The following is a 27,096-nucleotide window of genomic DNA, read 5'->3' on the forward strand; positions in this document are numbered from 1 at the left end:
ATCACTAGATTTGAGGTGTTCTAGAATGATGTCATCATGGTGTTCTTATGAACTTCATGTTTTGGCTTCAATCCACCAAGAACAACTTAGATCTGAACGATTTCCACACAAATGAACAAAGATCTTGCATAGATCTAAACATATTCACGGTGAAAAAGGATTGAAAGATGGTTTCTAACTTTCTTTCAACTCTTTTACACTCAATGCACTCAAAACCGACAGAATCGGGCCTCGTTCTAGCCCTTCTGTTCTATCTTGGTGATGTGTTAGCTCCAGATCCAGATTCTGTCCACGAGACCACCAATTCTGGGTTAACCAAGAACATCCATCTTGAACCGGTTAACTGGTTGAACTTGGGTGATTCCTGTTCGATCAGGCTACTGGGGTCAAGATGGGGTTTTGTTGATTAGCACGTTGTCACACTGTCTCGATAAAACTACAAACCATCAAAACAACGAAGGAAGAAGACGATCAGGCCGACCAGGACGAAGTGTCGACCGATCGGACTACTGTCCGATCGGATTGTCACCCGATTGGGTTGTCACCCGACCGGCTTGCACCTTGACCCCACACTTAACTTTTATTTTCAAACCTTGAAGGATAAACATTGAACGAAGTGCTGCCCGATCGGATTACCACTCGACCATGTAGTGTTTTGACTTCAATGCTCAAACAATTTTCAACCTGTTCAATACAAACAGGTTGTCACCCGATCGGACTACAATCCGATCGAGTGACAGACTGCTGTGAACTTGTTCTCACTGAAGTGTCCAACTAATCGGGATGTCGCCCGATCGAACGGTCGTTCGATCGATCGACCTGAAAGGTAGTGAAACTTCTATGTTTTCAAAATGCTACAACGAAAACTTCAAAAGTCAAGCCATCATACACAAACACATCCTTCCCAAAGGAGGAAACAATCCACTCGAAAGGTCACCCGACCGAATGACCGTCAGAGCCCGATCTACCGGCTACCCGATCGGATTGCCATCCGATCGGAGTACCATCCGATCCACTATCACTTCTCTTCGTTTACGTATCGCTTATCGTTTTGCTATCGTTCTGATCGGGCTAATCTCACTCTAAGCGCTCCCTTCAATCCATCATCGCTGTGAGTATACTCGAACCCTTTTTGCTTTTGCACTTTTGGGTGTTACATACGTTATCTATATTCAAATCACATCAATCACACAACGCAACACTATTTCAACGCTAACCGTTACTACATGTTATACGTGACTTAATGAATGCTTGTTTGTTATGTTTACACATGGAATGTTGTCTACCTGCCTTAGCAACGGTAGTACTATTTGTTTGGACTCAGGACCTGTTCACTCAGGGGTTGTTAAGGACAATTTGTTACATGGCTCACAGTGGTGAGTGTGTATTACGAACTGCCTTGGGCAGTCAACCCGCAGTCATTGGTATCGATAGGTTCATGTCGATAACTAACATGCCTCATTTTACACTGTGTACGTGTTGGTTATGCGTAACGATTTCAAACTCTATTATATCTATCAAACTTGTATGCTCACCTTTACACTATGTGTATTGACTTTTACTTTAACGTATGTGACATGTGCTTAGGATGCTTATATGCTTTGCCTGCTATGAAATCGAGGCTAGGAAAGGTCTAGAAACAAATAAACAATTGTCTGTAATTTGAAATCTGAGTTGTCGGAACAGAACAATTTGGCTAGATCTTGTCTGTAATAATTATGTTATCTTTTATGACATGGTATGTTACAAGTTGCTTAAGATAACTGGTAATTATAGTTGTTATAAAACTTCTGGACAATCTGTTTCGCTCAGTTCCATGCCCCGATGATTCCGCAATCGGTTGGGGTGTGACACGTTGGGGGGTAAAATTGCAATTATTTCCTTAGGGGGGAAGACTGCCAATTGCCCTAAACCCCAGGGAGTAAAATTGCAGTTTACTTAACTTATTATTATTAGTTTTTTTAACTTCTTAGTCGTTTGAAAAATATACGAAGATAAGATGTTTGAACCGACTTATACTTGTTAAAGCATAAACATTTACTAAAATAGAACCAACTGGGGTAGCCCAGTTGGCCACCGACACCCACCTCTTCCCAGAGGTACCGAGTTCGAGTCTTGGAAGTGGCATATGTCGCCCAGGGTAAGAACTCGGCATGGGGAAGTCACCGCGGAGCTAGCTTGGTCGGGTAGCGGCTCCCGGAGTGAGATCACTCCGGTGGTTGGGAGGACCGTGCACTATCCCTCCCCCCTCCACATTTACTAAAATAGAAAAACAGCTGGTCAGCATATTTTTAAATAGTATAAACTTAAGCAACTTAAGTTTATGGGTTATATATGGTAGAAAGTTTAAGTTTATAAAAGTGAAAGAGGTAAACTCTCAGCAAAGTCGAGCCGAGCTCGACCCATCTCAAGCTCGGCTAGAACTCAATTCAAACTAGTTTGGCTCGAGCTCGAATTTCAAATCGAGCTGAGATTTGAGACTCGAGCTCGAATCGATTAAAATTCGAGCTAGTTCGGCTCAATCTAGCTCGAATTTACAAAGAACCAAAAAATTACTACTTAAAAAACCCTAAAAAATGAATCTTTTCATAGACTAAGAGCCATAATTACAACTTAATTTAACTAAATGGCAAAATATGCATGTATAAATAGTTAGCCCACTTTGTACATTGCCTTTACCTTCTTTTATAGAGGAGATACTCCCTTAGTTTTTGTCTCCTGAGTGATGTGGGACAAAAAAATGAAGGATGTAAACCTTATCTGTAACACCCCGTGTTACCGAATGTCAAAGTCAAAGTTAAAGTCAAGATTGACTCCTTTGACTGTATCCAGCCTATTTTATGTTTGCGTTAGTTGTATTATGTGGAGTAAGTGTTATTAATCAAAGTAATCGAATGTTCATCAACGCAAATCGATCTACGGCTGTGAATAATAGGAAGTAACAATGCAATAAAGTCAATTAATCAATAATCGAGCTAATCTAATCATCATCGAACTCGAGACTCGAATTACGCGAATTCTAGTGTTAGTATACGTGTGTGTGTGCCTTATGTGTTACTTGTGCATGTTTACTTTATGTTATGTGTGGTAATCAATCGAAACTCGAATCGAACTCAATCAAAATCGAATTATGATAATTGGTGGCGAAAAGACAGCGCGAGACATAGGTGGTTGTATGTTAGATATAGTGGTTGGGATTAAAAGTAATTTGAATAGGAAACTCTATCGTATTCTCATCAATCGCAATCAAAATCGAAATATCGAAAATCGTCGCACCGAACGCTCGAATCAGGCAGCTGAACGATCAGGCTCTCAGCCGATCGAACAGCCCAGCCGACCGGACTGCTGTCCGATCAGACAGGTTGTCCGATCGGGATGCCTGGCCGATCGGCCAACCCTTTCCTCTTTTGGAAGCCTATAAATACCCTGTCATTGTCATCTTTACCACTTTTGTAAAGTTCTGACCGACCAGCTCGTGCTCCCCCTTCTTTTCTCAGATTCCTTCCGATTCCAGTAAGATTTCATCCTAAATCTTGTACTTTCTCGATCTATGCACACTCCTACACCTTTTTATCTTTCAAATCCTACTTTTTAACCATGAAATCATCAAGATTCGAGTGTTCTAGGATGATGTCATCATGGTGTTCTTGAAGAACTTCATGTTTTGGCTTCAATCCACCAAGAATCAGTTGGATCTAGCCGATTTCCGCATAAACAAACAAAGATCTATCATAGATCTAAACATTTACACGGTGAAAAGGATTGAAAGAATGTTTTCCAACTTTCTTTCAACTCTTTTACACTCAATGCCTTCAAACCAATAGGAACGGAGCTTGTGCCGACTTGCTAATCATTTCGATGGTTGCACGACTCAAGATCCGGATTCTATCCACGAGGTTCACCGACTTCGTGTTAAACGTTAAACTCCGTTCTGAACAGTTCACCGGCCGGGTTTGGGTGATTCCTGTCCGAGCAGGAGAAACAAGTAAGAACAAGGGTTCTATGGTTCAACTCGTTGTCAAAGTACCTCGATATAACGTCAAACAAATCAAAACAGCCAAGTATTAGACGAACAGGCCGACCCGGTCAGGAAGCTGACCGATCGGGCTGACTGTCCGAACGGACAGCCCAGCCGATCGGACAAGCCAGCCGACCGACCAGGTCAACCGATCGGCTAGCACATGGCCCCACACTTTAACAAATTCATGAAGCCTAGTATTGAACGAAATGTTGTTCGATCAGACTACGGTCTGATTTGAATTACTCTTCGGATCATGAGATACTATGCTTCAACACTTAATCGATTTGCAACTTGTTCAGCACGTTGGAGTGCCACCCGATCGGTCGAGCCATCCGACCAGGTGACACCCTGATAAGAACTTGTTGTTGAAGTACCTAACCGATCGGTTAAGCCGACCGATCGAACGGTCCGTTCGATCGATCGACCTGAAAGGTAAGGATACTTCAATATTTTCAAATACTACAACGAAAACCTCAAAAGGTCAAACCATCATACACAAACACATCCTTCTCAAAGGAAGAAACAATCCACTCGAACAGTCCATCCGATCGGCCTACTGACCGACCGGACAGACTGTCCGAACGGACTGGTTAACCGAACGATCAAGCCGTCCGATCGGACCTACCGTCCGATCGACCAGGCTGTCCGACCCTCCAACACTTGTTTACGTTTTACGCGTTGCTTATCGTTATGCTATCGAACTATTCAGGCTAACCCTACTCTCAAGTGCTCCCTTCAATCCATCAATCACTGTGAGTATACTCGAACCCTTTTTGCTTTCAGCACTTTTGGGTGTTACATACGTTACTTATTCTAAATCACGATCGAACACCCTACTCAATTACTTTAAACGCTAACCGTTACCGCATGTATTACGTGACTAAATGAATGCTTGTTGTTATGTTTAGACGTGGAATGCTGTCTACCTGCCTTAACGACGATAGTACTATAGTTTGGACTCAGCACCCATTCACATGGGGGTTGTTAAGGACAATTACTTGCATGGATTACGGTGGTAATCATGTATTGCGAACTGCCTCGGGCAGTCAACCCACAGTCATTGGTATCGATAGATCCATGTCGATAATTAACATGCTTCATTTTCCTTTGTGTACGTGCTGGTTATGCGTAAACTATTTTGAACTCTATATGCTATTATCAAACTTGTATGCTCACCTTTACATTTTATGTATTGACTTTATTTTAACGTATGTGACAGGCAATTAGGGTGCTTATCTGCTAGGAAGGCGAGCTTAGAATAAGCGTCTAGAGCATAGTTGTTTGTAGATCTTGCAGATCGAGTCCCTAGAAGCATTTGAACAATTTTTAAATTTAAAATCTAAGTTGTTGGAACAGAATATTTGACTTGATGTTATCTGTAATAATTTGTTTGCTATTTAAGGTACGGTATGGGACGTATTATATAAATCGAATAGTAATAATAATTGTTATGGAAACTTCTGGACAATCTGTTTCGCTCAGTGCCATGCCTCGATGATTCCGCCATCGGTTGGGGTGTGACATTATTGAGCCGGCTCACAAGCTCACGAGCTGAGCCGAGCTGACTCCTTTACAACCGAACTTTTTTCGAGCGAGCTGCAAGTCGCGAGTTTTTTGAACACCTCTACTCTCCACCCACCCAATCACATCTTGCCATGCCAATTCCCCTCTCTAAGTCCCATCTTATTAGGGGTGTGCACGGTTCGGTTCGGTTATTAGCATTATCCGTAATCGTAACCGAAGTCATCGGTTAATCGGTTCGGTTAATTCGGTTAATTTGTCGGTTTTCAGTTCGGTTAATTTTCGGTTAATACCTAATTCAAACAAGGGCTATTTTTTTTGCTTAGAAATACATGTAATGAAGGTATAAATACATGAAATAGATGTATAAATACATGAAATGGATGTATAAATAAATGAAATGGAGGTATAAATGCATGAATAGATGTTTAAATACATAAAATCTATATATATAATATATGAATAAAGTGTGGGACACGTGTCCCTCTATTATGCAACCATTTTAGGTTTTTGGCGGGAAAATGTGGGATGCCTATGATTCACGCACGGGATCCGAATTAGTTGGCCCATTTTGTTTATTTTGACCCGGGTATATAATATACCTAAATTACGTAAATCATTCATTCTCCAAATTAAAAACCCTAAATCGTTTCATCTTCTTCCCAGCCCTGCTCTTGTCAAGTGAAGATTAATGTTCGGATTCAGCATCGGAAGTTAAAGGATAGTTTAAGAAGTTACAGATACGCAATTTGCAATTATTTAGTATCAATCTTTTTTGAAATTTATAATTACTATGTTGTTTACTTGGTTTTATCAATGAAATTTGTGATAATCCACTGACTCTGTCTGTTTTTATGTTACTAACAATTGCAAAATATTAGGTTTTGTTGTTTCATCTCTGTTATTGTTTCGATAATTCTTTTTAATTTCTTTTTGTTATCAATTTTGTTTATGTTATGATTGTTCATGTTTGCACGAAAAAACCTAAATCAATGATTCGTCTGTTTTTACTTAGATTACTAACATTGTAGGTCTTTACATTTCTTCCTCAGATTTTGCCTCATCCTTATCTGGTTTTAGCTCAAATGGTCAAATGTCAAAGTGTACAGGTTACGGTTTTCAAACTCTCTCTTGATAGAATTCTGTTATAACTATGGTATGAGCAATTATACTATTAAAATTTCTTTATTTGCAACATCCTAAAAAAATGCATACATTGTTTATAAAAAATCATTATTTAGGTAACTGTAAATATGTTTATTGTTTTTTTTTTTAATTTATTAGTTTTGATAGCAAACCAATAGTAACAGATTAGGAAATTAAAACCGTTACCCAAATTACTTTGTCTCCCAAAAATTTTTATTTTTGCAAATGATTTATAACTTCCAAAAATATCTTCCATTTATGCCATAATTTACTCAACTTTTATTGTATAAATAAGACCAGAAGTTAAAGACTCTGACTCGACATTCGAATTGTCTTTCTTTCTCGTGCTGTGGTTTTCGAAATCTGAGGTTAAACCATTTTCCCTATTTTTAATTGTTTTATTCATTTTTATATAGATCAGAATTAGAATCAGTTACTAATATTATCTTTCTTTACCAGTGAAATGGAGAACAATCATATTACTATGTTCAGGTCACTTAATGCTCATTCCACCAATTATACCATCAAAGCTAAGATCATATCTATGTGGGATAAAAAAATGAATGGTTATGATAACCAGATCTATCGTGTTGACATGTTGTTAATGGATGAAGAGGTAAGATATTTAAAGTTTTTATATAATTATTAATATCCTTTTTTTTATCAATAAATATACGTGTTCATTTTGTATGATTCGTTATATATAATTTAAATTTCAGGGTGCCTTCATTCAATGTAGCTGTTTACATAAGCTTTTCAAACGGTTCCTTAAGTTTTTGGTAGTTGATGACTGTTTATTGATTCATAAACCATCCCTAGCCAAAGATACAACCAAAATTAAGGTTACCGGAAAAGATCAGAAACTATCTTTTTATGCTTTCACGTCTGTTCTGAAAACTGATAACTGGTCTGGTCCTCGGTACTTATTTAAATTCACTGATTTTAAATCTGTGTTGAGTAAAAAAATTGAAGTGAATACACCAATAGGTAACTACTGTATACTTTTTATTTTTTAAATCTTTTAATTATGATTAGTTGTTTGTATTTTTTCATTATATTTTAATATACAGATTTCATCGGTTATTTGGTTGTCTCATATCCTATTGAAGATGCAAATAGGAAGGATGGATCTAAAACAAAACGAATGACCATTACCTTGAAGGATCTCGAGTAATAATGTTATAAACAAAAATTTAATATATATGTTTTTAAGTCACTATCTGTATTGATATATTATTATGCTATAAAATAATTCAGTGACTTTTAATATCTACAGAGATCAGAAGATTAGTGTAACGTTGTGGGAAAATTATGCAATCACTTTGTCAAACTACATGAATGACAAAAATCGACCTGCTCATGTGGTTATACTTGTCCATTTTGGAACAGTTAACATATATCAAGGTATTAACCCACTTTTTTTTCCATATGGTAATCTAAAAATGTATTTTAATTATGCATATTAGTCTTTACAATGCTCAAATGATTATTTTATACCTGTCATTGCAATTAAATGTGTGTTACAATCAGGTAAAGTTGGACTGACTAACATGTTTGAAGCAAGTCGTGTCTTCATAAATTCTGATATTCATGAGATCAAAGAATTCAAAGACAGGTATATCATTAATAACTTAATATTCGTTTTAAAAGAATGATTAAAATGTTAATTAATATATTATACTTTAATAGATATCTTGAGAAGGAGTTTTCTAAATCATCTTCAAGTAAACAATCATGCTCACAAGTGATCTCGAATACAGAAGATGAGTTTCTAAATGCTGAAGATTTTGTTATGAACGGTTTTATTGCTTCTATTGACGTGGTATGTATATCAAACATATATATGCTTAACGTATCTTATATGTCATTTTTACATACTTATCTGTAACTACAATCTTTATATACTTGATAGGAGAAAAAGGTTATCATTGTTGGTACTGTTATAGCTATTTCAAATGATAAGCCGTGGTATTATTTATCATGCAATGTTTGTAAGAAGCAAATTGAAGAGAAAACTGAGTTGGTTGAAAGAGATGATGGCAGTTTTGACGTGTTGGATGACAAGTCGTTTGAGTGTATAAACCCAGATTGTGATGCTGTTGACATTGTTCCTGTTCATCGGTATCTATACATTTTTACAATTAATTTCAAAAGTAATTTTATACAATTGTTAACATTTTATCGTATAATAGATACAAGATACCTCTAAGGGTTCAGGATTCAACTGGAACCATTTCCTGTACTTTGTTTGATTATGAAGCTATTAAGCTTTTGAAAAAAACCTCGAAAGAACTGCTAGATATCTACTCGAAGGTACAAATATTTATCATTCTGATAAAGGTTTTTCATGTTTTATTACACAATTTATATATATGTTATATATCTTTCTCATTATACAGGTTGACACTTTCACCGAAGGATCGTTTCAATCACTTCCATCTGAGTTTGATGTGTTGTTGAACAAGAAGTTTGCATTCCAAATAAAAATTTCCAGTTTTAACATTACCAACCAGGTTGAAAACTATGGGATTTCAATGTTATCTTCTGATGAGGATCTACTTTCTGCTTTGGAGAAAAAATGGAAAGTTAATGAGGTTACGCTTTTCTTCCAAGCATAATAATATTTCGGTTATTGATAACTATATGTCTTTATTCATAAATTGAAACAGTTCTAAATTTTTGTAGTCTGACTTTTCTGAGTCAAATGTTCAAAGTTTGTCCGATTCAGTTGGTAATGTCAAAGGTTTAGGGAAGGTATTATACTTGTGTTGTTCTACACTTTTTTTTCCTGTATATAGATTACATTTTTATGAAACTGATGGATGTTTTTATCTATGATGTAGTTTCAGGAATCTCAATCTGTGATGGGTGACAGCGTTACGCCAGATCCTATAGATGGTAGTGATCAAGAAGCGACGAAGTTCGAGAACATTAAACGTAGCCTGGAAGATGTTTATGATGTTGATGCTGTTGATAGCTCTTCTACTAAACGTCGTAACAGTCCTGGGAAAGTTGAAATAAACGATGCTGTCGGCTTGGATCTCCTCACGCCAAAAATTGAGAAATAAGGATTTTGAAGTATGGTCTTCAAATGGTGTTGCATCATTGAACGTTTTTACTATTTTTATAATTATGCTTTTTGTGAAGACAATTTTATTACTTTGACGGTTATTATTGCTTCATATTTGATAATTTTTAATTTGACGTGAGTGTTTATTACATTTTCATATCGTTTGGTAAAGTTTGTGTTTATTTTAATGAGGTTAAAAGATCTTTGATATAAGTTTCTAACATGGTGCAAAATGTGAATTTACCGATACTATAATTTATATACCATGTTATGAACAATATTTCAGACAAAAGTTGAAAAAATTTATTGTGTATTTCACGGTTATGTAGCATTTATTATTCAAAATAATGGTTTCTTTTGTTTAGGTTATAATAATTAAATATATAATAATGATAAGATTTTATTCTTATTTATTTTATTCATCTAAGTCCTAAAATCTAAACCCAAGATACTTATTGTTACTTTCGTAGATTTGTAAATGATTTATAACTTATAAGAATATGTATCATTTACGTATGGAAAATTTCCCATTGAAATTTAGAACAATATGAATATGAAATTTCCCATGAAAATAACAAAATATAATTCTATATTAAAACAAGATGTGATCAATTCCATAATTGATATTTAGAAGGTATCTTAAGTATGGAAATTTCCCATTTTGACATTAACAATTCCTATTTTAAAATTCTTTACTCATATATAAACACAATGAAATCACTGTTTTTGTAATTGGTTTTAGAAACACAATGGTTGAGCTTCCTTTTCATTTGATACTTTTCCAGATATTAATAAGGATCGATACGAAATCAATACATCGATTCAAATTGGTCTCTAAACAATGGCTTGATGGTTTATCATCACGTGAATTTGCTTTTAAACGTGGTTGCTATGTTGAAGATTATCTTGTAATGGTTATTGAGTTTTAGTGTTTACAACTCTAATTATGGCTTATTTTACCAATGTTCATTATTCAATAAACTCACATGTTTGAATTATTTTTTTTTTAGGAAATGCTCCAAGACCAAGGTTTGTTCATTTCTTCGTCTGTTTTGATGGAGTTGTGGCCGCGTGAACTCATTGAACTGTATGGACTTCATGATCAACATGCAAGTGAAGAGAACGTAAACGTTATAGAGGAGATGGTGATTATTGAAAATGGTGAACGTACTATATATCAAGTATACCATAATGACAATTAGCAATTTTCCATTGTTAAAATAATATGTTTATGGTTTAATGGAAAACCTTATTATGGTTCTTACTATTATATATTTCGGGTTTATTCGAGTTATGTATATTTCTTAAAATATTTTAACAAATATAATGATTTATTATATAATTATAAGATCTGAATAATTTTTGGGATCACAAATAACTTTCATTACAAACTTACGCAATCAGAATTAGTATCAACTAATTATGTACTTATATTTTGTGCTAGAATTTAGCAACAATTTGCCTAATTTATCTATCGACTTTCTATAAATGAAGGAAGTAGTGTGTATAACTTTTTGTCATCAATCATTTTCTTTATTCAATGTTTTAGTTGCATTTTCCAGTTCATTTTTAGATCTGTGTTTTTGCTTGTCATTCTTTCCAACAAGTAAGTTTGCATCCGTTTACCGTTTCATTGTCTGGAATAATTTACTTTGAAACTAAATCCTTCTGCTTATTATTATCCGTCAGGTATGTTTACCACTCTTATTATCTTATTTGATAAACGAATATACAATTGTTTATTACATGTTGTTTTTCTAAAATCAACGTTTTTGTTAGTTTGATGCAACACGTCAACAAGATGATTAACATTCATTTATATACTTATATATAGTAGAGCTAACCGATAATAGTTTCAATTTACATCTACATGTTACATAATCATGTAGCCCATTAACCTGGTATAATTACATTTTCTATTACTATAATACCATATGTCAATAAAAAATATATTACTCAAATTTACTTATATACGTTTACACAACTTTCCTATTTAACTTAATATTTGTATTAGTAATTTAAAAGATTTTATACACTATTTATAACTGTGTATCCAAAAATACCCCAATCTTTTCAAAATGCCAGTCAAAGCTGTAAACATATTTCAATTTAATAATTATATTTTTTTTCTGTTTTCATTTAATTAATAAGGTTTAAAAAAATACTATCATACTAAATGAGTTTGACTATATCATAGCCGTTTTACAAAAGTTAACGGGGTTTATGTAAATATGTTTTTAATCCTTTGCTATCTGGACCGAATATCACCGCTATTACAGAGCATTATTAAACATCAACAAATATCACTTTTGAAAACTTCATACAATCATCACATAGAAATATCTTCACCATCTCCAAACATTATTATAATTATATTTCACCCTTAACCTAAAAGTTAATAATTCCACATGAAACCTTTAAACACTCATGGAGGCCAAATTGGAATATTACTAAAACCGAATAAAAGATTTTGTTAGGACGGGAAAGAACACACCAATTAGTTTACTAATTTTATCTATGTATTTGATTTTTCAAATATAATTTTCCCTATCCCGGGATGTTCCCGGGTGATAGCCTAGTGGAGGTATAAATAAATGAAATGAAGGTATAAATGCATGAATAGATGTTTAAATACATAATAAATAAATGAAATGAAGGCATAAATAAATGAAATAGAGGTATTATTACATGAAATGAAAGTATAAAACATGAAATACATGAAATTGAGGTATAAAAGCTAGAAATATATAAATAAAATAAATGATTCGGTTCGGTTAACCGATGGTAAAAAAAATTTCCGTCAACCGACTTTCGGTTAATTCGGTTTCGGTTAATTTCGGTTCGGTTTTGTCGGTTTTCGGTTCGATTTCGGCTAACGGTTCGGTTATTGCACACCCCTACCTCTTACATTAAAGCATAAAGGGTGGTCACCTCTCTTGGGGAAAGGTAAACTATTTTTTTTAAATAAAAAAATTTGTGATTGGTTGAAAAAAGTGGGCCCCACCATAATCCAACTATCTCCCTTCTTCCCCTATGCGGTGACAAATCCCCGATTTTCAACATGTTGCCGCACAGTTAAAGGGCACACCGCACTCTTTCCCACACCCACGCAGTTCACCATAAGCATTTGTGCTATACTCCTCATTTTTATCCGTATTTAGTTTAACTTAACTTTACATCATCATCGTTCTTCGCTATTCATCTTTCCACCATAGATATACCCATCATACACATATTTATCATTTATAATTTTTAGTAGTTTTTTTTAATACGAGAGAGATGCGTGACACCCAACTCCACAACTCACGACCCTTTTATCATGTGTGAGAATGCCGCTAGTGGCAACACTACACACGTCACAATGTTCCCCGCGACCCCACCTTTCAACATCAGGCCCCACCTGGTTGTGGAAAGAGTTTACCGGATGGTCTACAATTACATGTTGTAAAAAGCAAGATTATTGATTTCTCAAAATTTTCAATAATCTCTTAAATCTTAAAAATAAACTAATTCAAATACTCATTTGGTATGATTCGAACACAAATACAATTTCAATCAGCTTTTAACAATCACTGCTAAAGATTAGTAACTGGTTTTCTTTTCAGTTGTCTTTTATGTTAGTCTAGAGGGTTGAAACACGAAAGATAGATTTGTAATTTACTCTCCACTTTAAGATGTTTAGTATTAATTTTGTTGCGTATGGTACAAGTGATTTATACAGTAATTTTTAATTTGTCTACACTTTTTTTTGACATTTATTAAGGCTTCACAACATTCAATTTATTACAATAAGTATCATCTAATTTATAATACTTTATATTAATTAATTTTTAAATTACATTTACTTCTTATATTTTTATATCTAAATGCTATTTAAATTAAGTATTATCTTATATAAATACTTAGGTATATAATTACTAAATATCTACATAATGATATTGATAATAATGATAATAATAATAATAATAATAATAATAATAATAATAATAATAATAATAATAATAATAATAATAATAATAATAATAATAATAATAATAATAATCAATGTTTAACGCTTGTCAGGTTAGATTGCGCTCTTTAAAAGAGTCCCGGTGACATCCGCCATATCGCGCGGACCAACCCCTAGTATATAGCACATGAGTCCGATCTCAACTTTTACACAAAAAAAGGAACAAATCAAATACGAGATCGTGAGCCAAGATACATTCAACTTAGTTAATCGAACTCAGATTCCACTGGAGTCCTAAATACTTCTATAAAAAGTTTTATTATCTTTTTATCTCACAAAAACAAATAGTCAAATAGAGGCCTTGTAATAGTTAAAGCAAATCTTGGAACATTTTGAAAGCAAAAAGTTTTGATAAAGACGGCCACGACCAAAGTTTGCTGTGCTTCAATTAAGAATTAGATCATCATATAGTTTAATAATTAGATTTACCTATTAAACTTTAACAAAGAAAACGAATTAAAGAAAAAGTTTGAAAGCTAATTAACCCATTCGAAAGTTATAGCAATATATTAATTTGATTTGACACACTACTCAGTGCTAAAAAAATGTATTACCAACATAATAAGAATAATCGCTAATTGTGATTTGTGACTAATTTGATTATACGAATAACATGTTAGAATTCGAAAAAGTCATAGAATTCTTATGACAAATAAACCCTAAGAACATACATAATGGGTGTCGATGAGGGAGGATTCGAGCTGGCTTCGACGTGGGTCACTTTTGCAGGTTTTTGGCATGAATGGAGAGTGAACACCTCGCCGGTGGGGCGTGGGGGAAGGCATGGTTCCAACCACACGTAAAGGGGTGGATTGTTGGTGATGTGGCGGCACTGAGCTAACTCTGAAGTGGGGGTCGTCACGCCCATAACAGATGGTCTAAGAATTCTAAATGTTACACGCAATTACATGAGAGTTAAATCAAACATTTTGAGCAACTCATGTGACTACTAATTGTAACTGTTTCGACAACATGTGCGAATTCAACCAAATCATAATTCTCAAGACAAACAAGCCTTAATAATTATAAATGGTTCACGTAATGACATGGGAGTTAAATTTAGCATATCGAGCGATTTATTTTGTTGTAGTCCAATTTAACTAACTCAACGTATGATATATTTTTATGATTTAAGTTTTTTTTCAATGAACATGAATTATTTTTTAAAATATAATATTATTGTAATATCTTTCAAATAAACTATGCTATTATTTTAATCATAAGATCACAAATACAATTATTTAAAATCCAATCAACTATTTACCTAACTAACAAAACCATGATCTACTACATATATATAACTAACCCTACACCTATAACCTACAACCTACAACCCTAAAATCAAACTTTTCTTTGAGTTGTTTGTTTATCTACAAAACATGGTTTCAAGTTCTGCTTTTGAAACAACCCTAAACCTCCCAAGTCTAGACCTTTCAAAGCCATTACAACCTTCATCTATGTCTTCTCTTTCTGAAGCTTGTCATCAATGGGGTTTCTTCAATATTGTCAACCATGGAATCTCCAAGGACCTTTTTGAAAATATCAAATCTTTCTCTAATCAACTCTTTGATCTTCCTAGTGAAGTAAAGCTTAAACTTGGTCCTTCTTCATCCATCAAAACTTACACTCCCCAATTCATTGCATCTCCATATTTTGAAAGTTTTAGGGTTTCTGGACCAGATTTTCATTCATCTGCTCAAGGTTCAGTTGATGTGGTATTCAACAATAATATTCGTCATGAATTCGGGTATGGATCGATGTTTTTTGTTCTTGTGTTTTATTTTTGAGCACCATGATATAGTTTATAGTGTTGTTTTTTCTTTCAAATGGTTATTTGTAACAAACTAGAAATAAGATGGCAATCAAAGAATAATTTGTACACTAACTCTTTCACATAATTTGATCAACTGATAGATTACCGCCAGTTCATATATTTATCAACGATAAACTAGGAATTAAGACGTCGATAAAAGTAATCTACTTTATAGGGTTTACTCCAAAAGAAAATATAATCAAGTAATAGATTACAAGAATAATTTTTTTAACAAAATCCTAAAAATAGAAAGATGAAGAAACAATGAACCGTGTCTATCATTTGATTTGACATATACTTGATCAGTATTTTTTTAACAAATGATTAAGTACTTTTATAAAGATCCCCGTAATAAATAAAAAAAACTAAAGTAAGGTAACTTGTAGTGCATATAACTATTTGTACTAAAATTTTAATAACCATTGTTGATAAAATAATACTTATGTTTTACATGTGGAAAAAAAAAATCGTAACGGGGTAGGGGCGCTCCACTGTGATGGTTTTCCATTACTCATAACACCCAATCAAGTTCCGTCACGTCCTCGAGCTTCATTCCATCACTAGTGATGGATTTTAGTAGAAATGCTCATCACTAGCTCAAAATTAACTAATCTTCATCATCGCAGTGTTCATCACAATCTTCATCAATCTTCACGCATTGTGGCTACAACGCGTTTTCAAGTTCACGTATGATGAAGTTGGGTGGCAGTGGTGTTCCACGGGGTTCCACGCGTGGTCACCGTCCCACCACGTAGCGCCCCGACCGGCCTAATGCTGAATATTTAGTTTAAACCTTGTTTTTATATACATGTGAAGGCAAAAAGTTTACTCTCGGAGTACTCCGTTTGGTCCAGTGGGTGCCCCGAGAGTGCTCGGAATTGATTTTGTTGGCCATTAAAAAAAATCTGATTGATTACAAACCATGAATTTGTCACATATTTAAAGGGTTACATTATTTTTTGTTGTTTTATAGCGAGATATTGGAAGAATACGGGAAGAAAATGACCGAACTGGCAAAGAAGATTATGAAGATCGCGTTAATGGTCCTAGGAGATGGGTTCGATACAAGATTCTACGACTTAGATTTCAAAAACTGTCACGGCTATTTACGAATAAACAGATATTCACCTCCAACCAATTTAGAGGACATGAAAACCATAGAAGGGCTAGGTATGCATACAGATATGAGTTGCATAACAATTGTGTATCAAGATGAAACAGGAGGTTTGCAAGTGAAATCAAAACAAGAGGGGAGGTGGATGGACATTGCTCCAAGTGAAGGGACTTTGGTTGTAAATATTGGGGACTTGTTGCAAGCTTGGAGCAATGACAAGCTCATCTCATCTGAACATAGAGTTGTGTTGAAAAAGCCAGTAAACCGGCTTTCGATTGCTTTCTTTTGGTGTTTTGAGGATGAGAAGGTGATTTTGGCTCCTAATGAAGTCGCGGGCAATGAGGACATGAGACTTTACAAGCCGTTTGTTTGCTTGGATTACTTGAAATTCCGAGAGAGTAACGAAGAGGGAAAGTTTGAAAAAGTTGGGTTTACCGTTAAAGATTTTGTCGCGCACAACGCCAAGAATGAATTGTGTACAAAAGTCCAAGCCGTAACACAATAGACCCAAATCTATCATCTTGGCAGTGATAAACTCATGCATATGAACTTATATGAAACTCTAATATATGAATTTGGGAGTGTGAAAAATATAGTTGTTCTCTAGGATATATGATTTATTATTGTATGTATAGATGCTTGCTAGGTTTGGTTGCTTTTGATTTCATGTAAACTTCAGTCATTGCTGTACAAATATTCAGTATTATTTACTAAAACTATGAATAAATTAATGCTATCATGTAACACATGTAACATTTTTTAATTGGTTGGAAGCTATCTAACGTCTATTTAATTAACTACCCTCATACCTATTTTTAGTTACATACCGAAACAACAAAATTATATTACACAAATATAAATTCCTATAGTTAATTAAGTTTATATTAAATAGAATTTTACATAAACACTTTATTCCACTTTCTTTTTAATATCAAACACTACTTAGTGCATTAGAGTTTTATATTAACCATTGGAATTGAGGAAAATGTTTCGATACATACTCTCTTAAAAATAGGATGTCGTAGGAAGGGTATCAAACGTACTCTGATTGAATTCATTCTAGCGATATTCGGAATCTTCTCGTCGAACTCTGCGATCTTAGATTTTAGGTTTTCGTTTTTGGATTTTTAACTTGTAGGTTTTATTTGTTTAAATTATTTTGTCTTTTTATTTGACATTGTGTTTTTTTTATTGTTTTCATCACCGTGTCTTTTTTTTTTTGCGATTCATAGTGTTTTTTTTTCTCGGCATTACGTTATATTTTTCGGCATCGTTTTATATTTTTTAATCCATTGTGTTATATTTTGTGATCTTTTGTGTCTTTGTATCATTCATAGATTTAAGAGACTTTGTAGGATAAATTTACCTTTGAAATTGATACTAGTTTTCCTACACACGTTCCTTAAGTTCATCAACTTCTTTCAACTAATTAATGATTTATATTGGCTAATTTGGTTAAGAATAGCTAAAATATTAGTGGTAAAGCTTGTATATTTATAATAAATCTAATTATTAGTTTTATATTAATATAACTGAATAAAAACAATAAAACTGTAGTAATCATTTTATCTGAATTTTAAATTCGCCCGCTTATTGTTTGGTGTCATGGAAAGTAATGCTTTGTTTTGGTGCTTACCTTTCATGGCAAACACATCCAATTCAAAACAAGTGCTTCCCTTGTAGATTGTGGAAATCTTGTTCTTTTGTCTTCCATGATTATAGTTATTTAATTAACACATATTTAATCAAAATGCATATATAAAATATAGAGTACAAAGCTTATATATGCTATTTATAGTTGTCTTTTTATCAGTATATATAATACAATATATAGTTTGTCGTGCTCAATAATACATTTGGTGTGCATTTTTGAGAAAAAAATGGCTATGTGTGTGTAATGGATGTATCATGTGCAATTTTATGCAGTTTTTATCAATGATTTTAGTATATATGATATAATTTTGATAATCAAATAGGATTTCTTTTAGAAAATCTTTGACCAAAAATTGCCCATTCTTCAAGTTGGGCCTTTCTTTATTACTTAGAATCGAAGTTTTTGTAAACATAGCTTATTATTTATGGAAGCACTTGTGGCAACTGGGAAGGGCTCTAAGACAATATGTAATACTTAATGTTTCTTAATAGAATATTTTTCATCACGTCAGCATTATAACACCACATATAATAATTAAGGTCCTTTAATGTTCTTTTGTTTTTTAATTTCCTTTTTTTACGTACCTCTTCATTGGACATTATTATTTAAATGTCCCTCTCTCACTTTTTTCATGCCCCTATAATGCCCATGGGAGATGGTGTGGAGGCATTATTATACTCTTTCATGTCCTTATAATGCCCATTACACATAAGCTAAAGAAGGCCGAATTTTATTAGGTAAAACTTCAAAAGTGAGTATTTTATGAAAAAAATGTGAGTTAAATACTCAGGGTTGTTCTCAAGATTTTAAATATTATGTGTGACTTTATAAAAGGGCCCTTAAATACATATATTCGTACTTTGAACTGGCCGGATTACTTAAAATTTAAAAGCCCAAATTAATATTAGAGGAAATTACAAAAATGTTAGTTGACCAAGTAACATTACCAAAATGTCATCTTTAAGCGTTCATAGAGTGGTGCCTGAACCATGGGGTGCGTCCGTGTGTCACCTTCAAATGTCCATCAATGGGGCTCGACCCCATCCAGGGGCTCTGCCCCCTTGGACCCCGTCAGGGGCTGCCGCCCCTTGGACCCTTCTCCCAGGGGCGCTACCCCCGGACCTCCGCCAAGATTGTAAAACACAATGACTCAATTCAAAAACCCAGATCGTAAAAATGCAATTCAAAAATTTCTTACATAGATCGAAGCCGATTTTTTCAGATTTCTTCACCGATTGAAGAAATTTGAATGTTAGAAACACTTATCAGCGACCGAATCGAACGACTCGAGTGATTCGCTTCAAAATCACAGGGAAAAATGAGATGTTGTATGAAATTAAACTGGGTTTCTTCAAAAGTTGAAGAACACGTTGATTGGGTGTTTGAATCATTGATTGGTGACGAAAATCGCACTATAATCTAGTGATTATTGAGATAGAAAGTGAAGAAAAGGTTGAAGATGGTAGGTTTTGAAAATGGTGGGTAAGTTACACAAAGAAAAAGAAGGGAGAAGATTGGATAAAATTGACTAAAATACACTTACTCTTTATTTTAAATTTTGTCATACATCATAATCCTATTCATGGTTGTGAAAGTCCCGCCTAGGCTCCGAGTACTCCCCGAGTACTCGCTACAAGGTAGGCTGCCGAGGCACGAGTACTGTTCTCCCAGGCCAATTACTCCCCGAGTAATCTCCGCCTAAGCCGAGTACTTCCCGAATACTCCCGAATCCGACTAGGGAGCGCCTAGCGACTTTTGCAACCATGATCCTACTACTTCATATTCTTTCTAGCCAAAATAAACTTTCTATCCCTTTAAAATATTTCCAACTATTGAGAGAATGATGCCAACCAAAGTGCCAAACATTATTTATTAGGTCATCATGTTTAATGCGGGAATAAACAAATATTTAGATATATTTATCTACCATTTTAGTTTAATATTATTAGAATATTAAAGTTGCATTGAATAAGTTGGAACATATGTAGAAATAATTAGTTGATATGAATTAACCAAAAAGGCATCGTCTGAATATTGTTAATTTACATATAGCTAGCCTTAAATCTTTTGATTATCTTCTGGAAATTTGTATGAATTGCATAAAATTAGCAAAATTCGCAACACTCATTCACAATGCAAACAGCATAAAGAGAGTTTAAGAAAACATAGATTTGCAATAAGCCATATCTATCAGATAGTTAAAACCAAATCTCTTATTGTCGAGTAGTTCGAGAGTGATAGAACGTTGCCCCTTGACGCTCCGACGCTAATATAAATTTTGGAAAAATCTAACGTTTTTTCGATTTCGTTGCCTCTTTTTATTGAAATGTTACCCTATACGGATTTTCTAGATCCGTCACTGAGTCTCTAAGCGATATCTCACCGTATAATTATGGTAATTAAGTTTTAAACTTCATGCAATAATTAATAGATTTCCTTTTGTAATACAAGGTACGTAAACTCATAAGGGTACGTTACTAGTAGAAGATAATGATTACTTTTCAAAAATACATAAATATACACACAAAAAAGCTGGTTCTTGCACTACTACACGCCTCCCGAAGATTGCGCCGGTACTTCACAGGCCATGTGATAACTGTGCTTACCAACTTCCACATTGGCACTATACTTCAGAAGCCTGAGACATCAGGCAGGTTGGCAAAATGGGCCATTGAACTGGGCGGCCATAACATCTTGTATAGGCCGCGCCCAGCCATTAAGGGGCAGGTCCTCGCCGACTTCATCACAGAAGTGCCGGCTGATAAAATCAAGGAATGTGAGATGATAGAGGCGCCCAAGGAAAGCACAGCAGAGGAAACTTGGATGCTTTACACTGACGGGGCATCAAATGAAGATGGCGCGGGAGCAGGTTTACGTCTAGTGAGCCCAGAAAAGCACGAGTTTACTTACGCCATTAAGCTCGACTTCAAAAACACCAACAATGAAGCTGAGTACGAGGCTTTTCTGGCAGGCTTACGCCTCGCCATCAAGATGGGAGCAAAAAACTTGCGCGCACATGTGGATTCACTCCTGATAGCCAGTCAAGTAAATGGCATATACGACGCGAAGGGTGAAGTCATGGCTTTATATCTGGAACAAGCGAAAGAACTGCTCCAACAATTCAAAACCCACGAAGTCATACATATCAATCGCTCAGAAAACAAGCCCGCAGATGCCCTGAGCAAGCTCGCCTCGACTTCCTTTCAACATCTCGCCAAGGATGTAAGGATAGAGGTACTCAAGAACCCATCGGTTTTATTGCGCCAAGTTAACGTAATCGAAACAGGGCAGACATCATGGATGACCCCCATCATCCAATACTTGCAAGAGGGGGTGCTTCCCGAGAACAAAGCGGAAGCAAGAAAGATCCAAAACAAAGCCCTACAGTACGAAATGAACAGCGGTATCTTATACCGAAAATCCTTCCTGGGACCACTACTGCGCTGCGTGGACCCCCAGGACGCGAATTATTTGATAAGGGAAATCCACGAAAGGATTTGCGGTATCCACTCCGGACCAAGGATGGTTGTCGCGAAGATCATGAGCGCCGGTTACTACTGGCCTGGTATGCATGTTGACGCAATGAAGGAGATCCGCAAGTGTGACTCTTGCCAGAGGCACGCTCCAAAAACGTTGCGGCCTAAAAATGATCTTATCCCCGTGTCCACCGCATGGCCCTTTCAACAATGGGGAATTGACATGGTAGGACCCTTCCCGGATGCCCCCGGCGCCGTAAAGTTCATCATAGTAGCTGTCGACTACTTCACGAAGTGGGTAGAAGCCAAAGCCCTTGCATCCACCACGGCTATGATTGTGCGCAAGTTCATATGGGAGCACATCATATGCAGATTCGGCCTCCCGCTCAAGATCGTGACAGACAATGGCACCAACTTTGCTTCAGACGATCTTAAGAACTGGATGAAGGAGATGAACATTGAACACACTTTCACCTCCGTTGCGCACCCACAAGGCAACGGACAAGTGGAAAGTGTGAACAAATGCATCGTCGAAGGGATAAAGGCCAGATTAGGAACAAGGCGGCGCGGATCGGTCGATGAGCTCCCAAGCATTTTATGGGCTCATCGGACCATGCCAAAGACAAGTACCGGCGAGACCCCTTTCAGCCTGGTCTATGGCTCAGAGGCGGTAATCCCGGCGGAGATTGGCCTGCCCTCGCCGCGAATGACCACGGTCAACACGGTTGACAATGAAGCGGAAAGGCGTCTAGACTTAGACTTGTTAGAAGAACGACGCGAAATCGCAAGAATCAGAGAGGCCAAATACAAAACCCAGCTGGAAAGGTACTACAACACAAGGGTTCGCATTTGTACCTTCAATCCAGGGGAGTACGTCTTTCGCGACAACGAAGCGTCAAATGCAGAACGCCCAGGGAAATTGGCGCCTAAATGGGAAGGCCCATATCTGATTCATGAGGTCCTGGGCAAAGGGGCCTACAAATTGCGCACCTTAGATGGCCACATCTTACCAAGAACTTGGAATGCGCAACAATTGCGCAAATGCTATATGTAATCTTTTCGGCCTTGCGCCATTTTTCAATTTCGCCACGCCGGCTACGAGCCATTGGCAAATTTGTATGAAGGCCTAAGAGCCAACTTCTGACTTGAATGAAAACATACGACATGTTCTATTACATCGTTTTTTCGTTACAAATGCATGTTACACTTCTGATTAGCGCGAAAACACTCCAGCATTTTGAGATGGTTCAAACCACCTCCAAGGTCCTCCGCAAACAAAGCGCGAGACCGGGTGGCCACCTTATACTTAGAAAACGCTTCCATTTATTCGAACTAATTTAGCATAAGTTTTTATAACAATGCAAGAATTGCAACGGAAAAAACAAAGTGTTTCATTAACAACTTGCGCAACTGCGCAGCATCATACATAAGATTTTTCGAAGAAATTACAAAGGCACAAATGCCTATCCACTACCTACTAAACAAACTATCCTATCCTTCGCGACCATCATCACCATCATCTCCGTCGTCTTCACCATCATCATCATTGCCATCATCACCGTCGTCACCAGTAGGCTCTTCGTCAGACACCTCTACGGTCACTGGTGGATCGAGGATTGCCTTAAGACGCTGGCACCAGTCGTCTTTCTTTAACGATTCGACAACTAACTCCATGATAGGCAAGGAGAGGTTGTCATAGGAATTTTCAGCACTTGCCAGCGCAGCGTCGGCACAATCTGTTACTGAGCAGTGGCTTGTGTCAAATTCTTGCCCAAGCATTTGCTCAACATGATCAGCACACTCCAGGTAACCTCCTCGGTGACCCACCGCACGCGCCGCATCTGTCAGAGCCGCCACAGCGCGATCTAGCTCGTTCGCATTCAAGATGGAGTTGGCAACCTTCAACAAAAAGATAAGCATTAAAGAAAAAACTCTTCAAATCAACTTAAGAAAGAAGCACAAGGCACTTACCATCACTACGCCACGAGTGCGCATCCACTCCGCTTCTGAGACAAGTGTATCGACGATACCTTGAGCCTCAGAGTAGTTGGTTTGAGCCACATTCAGCGCGGCAGTACTCACAGCACGCGCCTCCTCAGCATCAACAGCCTTGACCTTCTCAGCCTCAAGGTCAATCTCCAAGGACTCACATCTGTCGATTTGCTCATTCAAGCGACGTTTGAGTTCCGCTATCTCAACGTCCTTGGCATGAAGATCCTTGTCCTTGTTAGACAATTGCACCTTGGCTTCAGTCAGCTCAACCTAAAAATTGACAAACACCTTGAGAATTGACTTAGAGAAATCTCGTAAACAAAAAGGAAGAGCGAGAATCAGTAGAACTAACCTCCATCTGCTGCTTGGCAGTTTTTTCACCCTGCGCTTCCTCCACCTTTGAGGTCAAGTCCGCAACTGTAGCCTCAAGACCAACGATCTTCTGTCGTAGAGCATAAGTACGCTCGTTGTCTTGGGCGCATATACGCTTGAACTCGGCCTTCTCCTTGGCCAGTTGCTCCTCAGCATTGTGGAGTTTTTTCTGCAGCCCCTCGCGGCCCCACTCCTCCGCCTTCTTGTCAGCCTCAAACTTGGCTCGTTCTTCGTCGAGCGCAGCTTTCGACTTCTCAAACTCCGCAATTCGCTTCAGAGTACGCTCGCGGTAACCCTCCCAATCGGCACGTTCTCTGACCATCGTCCGCCATTCGCGAACGATCTGATGGTTGGCAGAGCGGGCATTGGCCTCCCCAAGAATATAAGTACGATATAACATCTCATGGGTTTTTGCCCTTTGCCGATTAACCTCACCAGGGGGAAGGAATTCAAAAACCATTCACGCGAAGCGCTAAACTCAGCAAATGTATCCCTCTGTTTTAAGCTCCAGGGGGCTTGATGGAGGGCATCACCGCGCTCTTCTTCAGTATATGTCTTGTAGTAGATATCTCCAACGGTATCTTTCGCCCCTACCACAGTGGGGTTATAACCCCCAGCTCCACCAGAGCTCGCGCCGCTAGAAGAGTAGCGGCCGGACCCTTTCGAAATGTTAACAGGGCCGGTGCTGGCTGGCCTGGTGACCTCAGGACCTTGAGACTTCAAAGGCTGATCCGTAGCCTTTTTCGCCGCCATCTCCTTCTCCAAGGCCTGCTTCTTAGCCATCTCAGCCAGTCTCTCCTGCTCCGCCCTACGCTTCCTATCTTCCTCCTCCTTTTTCTTCTTCTCCTCCTCCTCTCTTTTCTTCCTCTCCTCCTCCTCTCTTTTCTCTCTCTCCTCTACTTCCTTCTTCTTCTTCTCCTCCGCAATCTTCTTCTCTTCTTCTCTCTTACGCGCCTGCTCCACCTTTCGCTGCGCTTCAGCCGCCTTCGCGGCGTCCTGAGCTGCAGCGTCAGTGGGCTTGACGGTTATCTTGGGCCTTTTTACCCCCGCCTCAACGAATGTAACCGCCTTTTCAGGGGTCTTCTTCTTGATCTCTACAAAACAAGGCAAGTATAAGCAAATAAGTTTTTTAGAAAAGAAGAGAAGAAAAGAACATACCAGGAGAAAATTGATACAACGAGCGCAGCCTGCTCGTCTTCCCTATCGCAGGGATCACAACAGATTGAGGCGCGGAGGCCACACCAGTTGTAGCCTCGCTCCTACCCCTCTTTCGCCCAATAAGTCGGGCACCAGCATCTTCCTCCTCTTCTACATCTTCGGGAAAACTGGGGGTCGCGCCAGCATCGGGGTTACGAGAACCCGCGCTACCAGAACTTTTTGACCCACCAACACCAGCTTTTCCCTTAGCTACATGAGATAAACCTTCATATGAGTCACTGATGATCACATAATCATCCAAGTCACGTTGACGAAGGCGAAGAGTACCTTTGCCAGCAGCAGCCGTTGCGCGACTAGGGCCAGTGCCCTTGCTGGTCACCTCCGGCTCCGCTTTCTTCTTCTTCTTCACCGGTTTCTTCTTTTTCTCCTCTGGGTCAATCCCCAGGTCGCGCAACACACCTGCAAATATTTTAGACCAAGAGCTTAGCTCGCCGCTGGAAGATCCTACGGACTCCTCGCTGGAAAGATAGAAAGTTTCTTTCCCAGCGAGAGTCACAGAGCGCAATGGACGAGGTTTTGGATATTGCGCACCTTCAGTAGCAGTTGGCGGCGAAGCAAAGGCATCAGCAGCTGGAAACATGAAGTTCCCCTTAATCTGGTCATACCAGCCTTCTTCATCATCGCGCACTGGGCGAACGCCCATGGAGCCTCCAAAAGTAGAGAAGGCAGCTTGGTAAAGTTGCACTTCTATAAATGGAGATACATAAGCAATAATCAAAGAAATCATACTTAGAAAAAGAACAAACAAACGACTAACCTTGATCGCCAAGCTTTAAAACGGGAATCTCCCTACTGCTAGGTGACCACTGGTCACTCATCTTTGCTGCAACTAGAACATTTTCCCCAAACACCCGGTTAGGGGTTGAGGTCAGCTGTTGGTACCACAAAGCCGTCTTCGGGATCGGCAGATCTTCCTTGGGTATGGCCTCAGTCCATTCCCTAAAGGTCATAGCGACCGGCACGACTTCTTCCCTGATGAAGAAGAACTTGGGTTTCCAGTCATGGAAACTCTTTGGTGGATTCAACAAGATCTTCTTCGCCGCACCTCGGCTTGCAAACGAAAAGAACCCCATCGTCCTTTGGAGTTGATAGAATGATCGAAATTTGTCGACAGTTGGCTCGATGCCATGAGATTGGCATAAGAACTCGAAGTGTCGCACCCTCACCATCCCAGGTGGACTCATCTGAGATATGTGGAACTGGTAGTAAGAAAGGATACTACCCAGAAAGTTGGTCGCCGGCAACCGGAAATTACCCTGAAGAAAGAAATCTTCATAAAGGGTAATATAGCCGGGTGGGGCATCAGCCGCGGTTTGGCCCTGGGCCGGATACCGGGCGTCCCACTCCGGTGGGAATCTGAAGCTCCGAACGATCTGTTCGAACAGACCCAAGTCCCATCTAAGGACTGGAACCGGTCCTTCCTCACTAGCAGGAACCTCTTGATGCTCTTCACTCATGTTTTTAAGATGATCTGGAAAAAAGGCTCGAAGAGGGTTTGAAGATTTGCAGAAATCTTGAAGAAAATGAAGAACACTTTGAAGATTCAAAGAGATTTGAGAGGAAATCGGAGAAGAAACGAAAAGAAAGTGAATTTCTCACCTTTCTCTTCGGATATTTATACCCATCGCATTTAATGCGATGGGTAACCGTGCCGCACTAGCCGCAAGGGCAACCAACGAGAGGTTGCCAC

At 37.6% G+C, this 27,096-nt stretch overlaps 1 protein-coding gene and 1 long non-coding RNA gene across 2 annotated transcripts; one reads left to right on the top strand and one right to left on the bottom strand.

Annotated features, from left to right (window-relative positions):
- The first annotated feature begins 15,108 nt into the window (after window positions 1-15,108).
- LOC110937619 (gibberellin 20-oxidase-like protein) lies at window positions 15,109-17,440 on the top strand. Its single transcript, XM_022180063.2, has 2 exons — window positions 15,109-15,514; window positions 16,554-17,440. Exons 1-2 carry the CDS (start codon window positions 15,147-15,149, stop codon window positions 17,197-17,199), a joined length of 1,014 nt encoding a protein of 337 aa, XP_022035755.1. The 5' UTR covers window positions 15,109-15,146; the 3' UTR covers window positions 17,200-17,440.
- Window positions 17,441-25,232: 7,792 nt separating this feature from the next.
- On the bottom strand, window positions 25,233-25,533 carry LOC118491178. Its single transcript, XR_004890695.1, has 2 exons — window positions 25,347-25,533; window positions 25,233-25,282 (listed from the first exon to the last, which is right to left on the bottom strand). It is a non-coding gene; the product is annotated as an uncharacterized LOC118491178 (long non-coding RNA).
- Window positions 25,534-27,096: the final 1,563 nt, after the last annotated feature.

This window comes from Helianthus annuus, chromosome 4 (genome assembly GCF_002127325.2).
Source record: "Helianthus annuus cultivar XRQ/B chromosome 4, HanXRQr2.0-SUNRISE, whole genome shotgun sequence".
Taxonomy (NCBI): domain Eukaryota; kingdom Viridiplantae; phylum Streptophyta; class Magnoliopsida; order Asterales; family Asteraceae; genus Helianthus; species Helianthus annuus.

Coding starts and splice junctions, on each gene's coding strand:
- LOC110937619 (XM_022180063.2), top strand. CDS start 15,147: ATGGTTTCAAGTTCTGCTTTTGAAACAACCCTAAACCTCCCAAGTCTA. Junction 15,515..16,553: donor AATATTCGTCATGAATTCGG/GTATGGATCGAT, acceptor GTTGTTTTATAG/CGAGATATTGGAAGAATACG.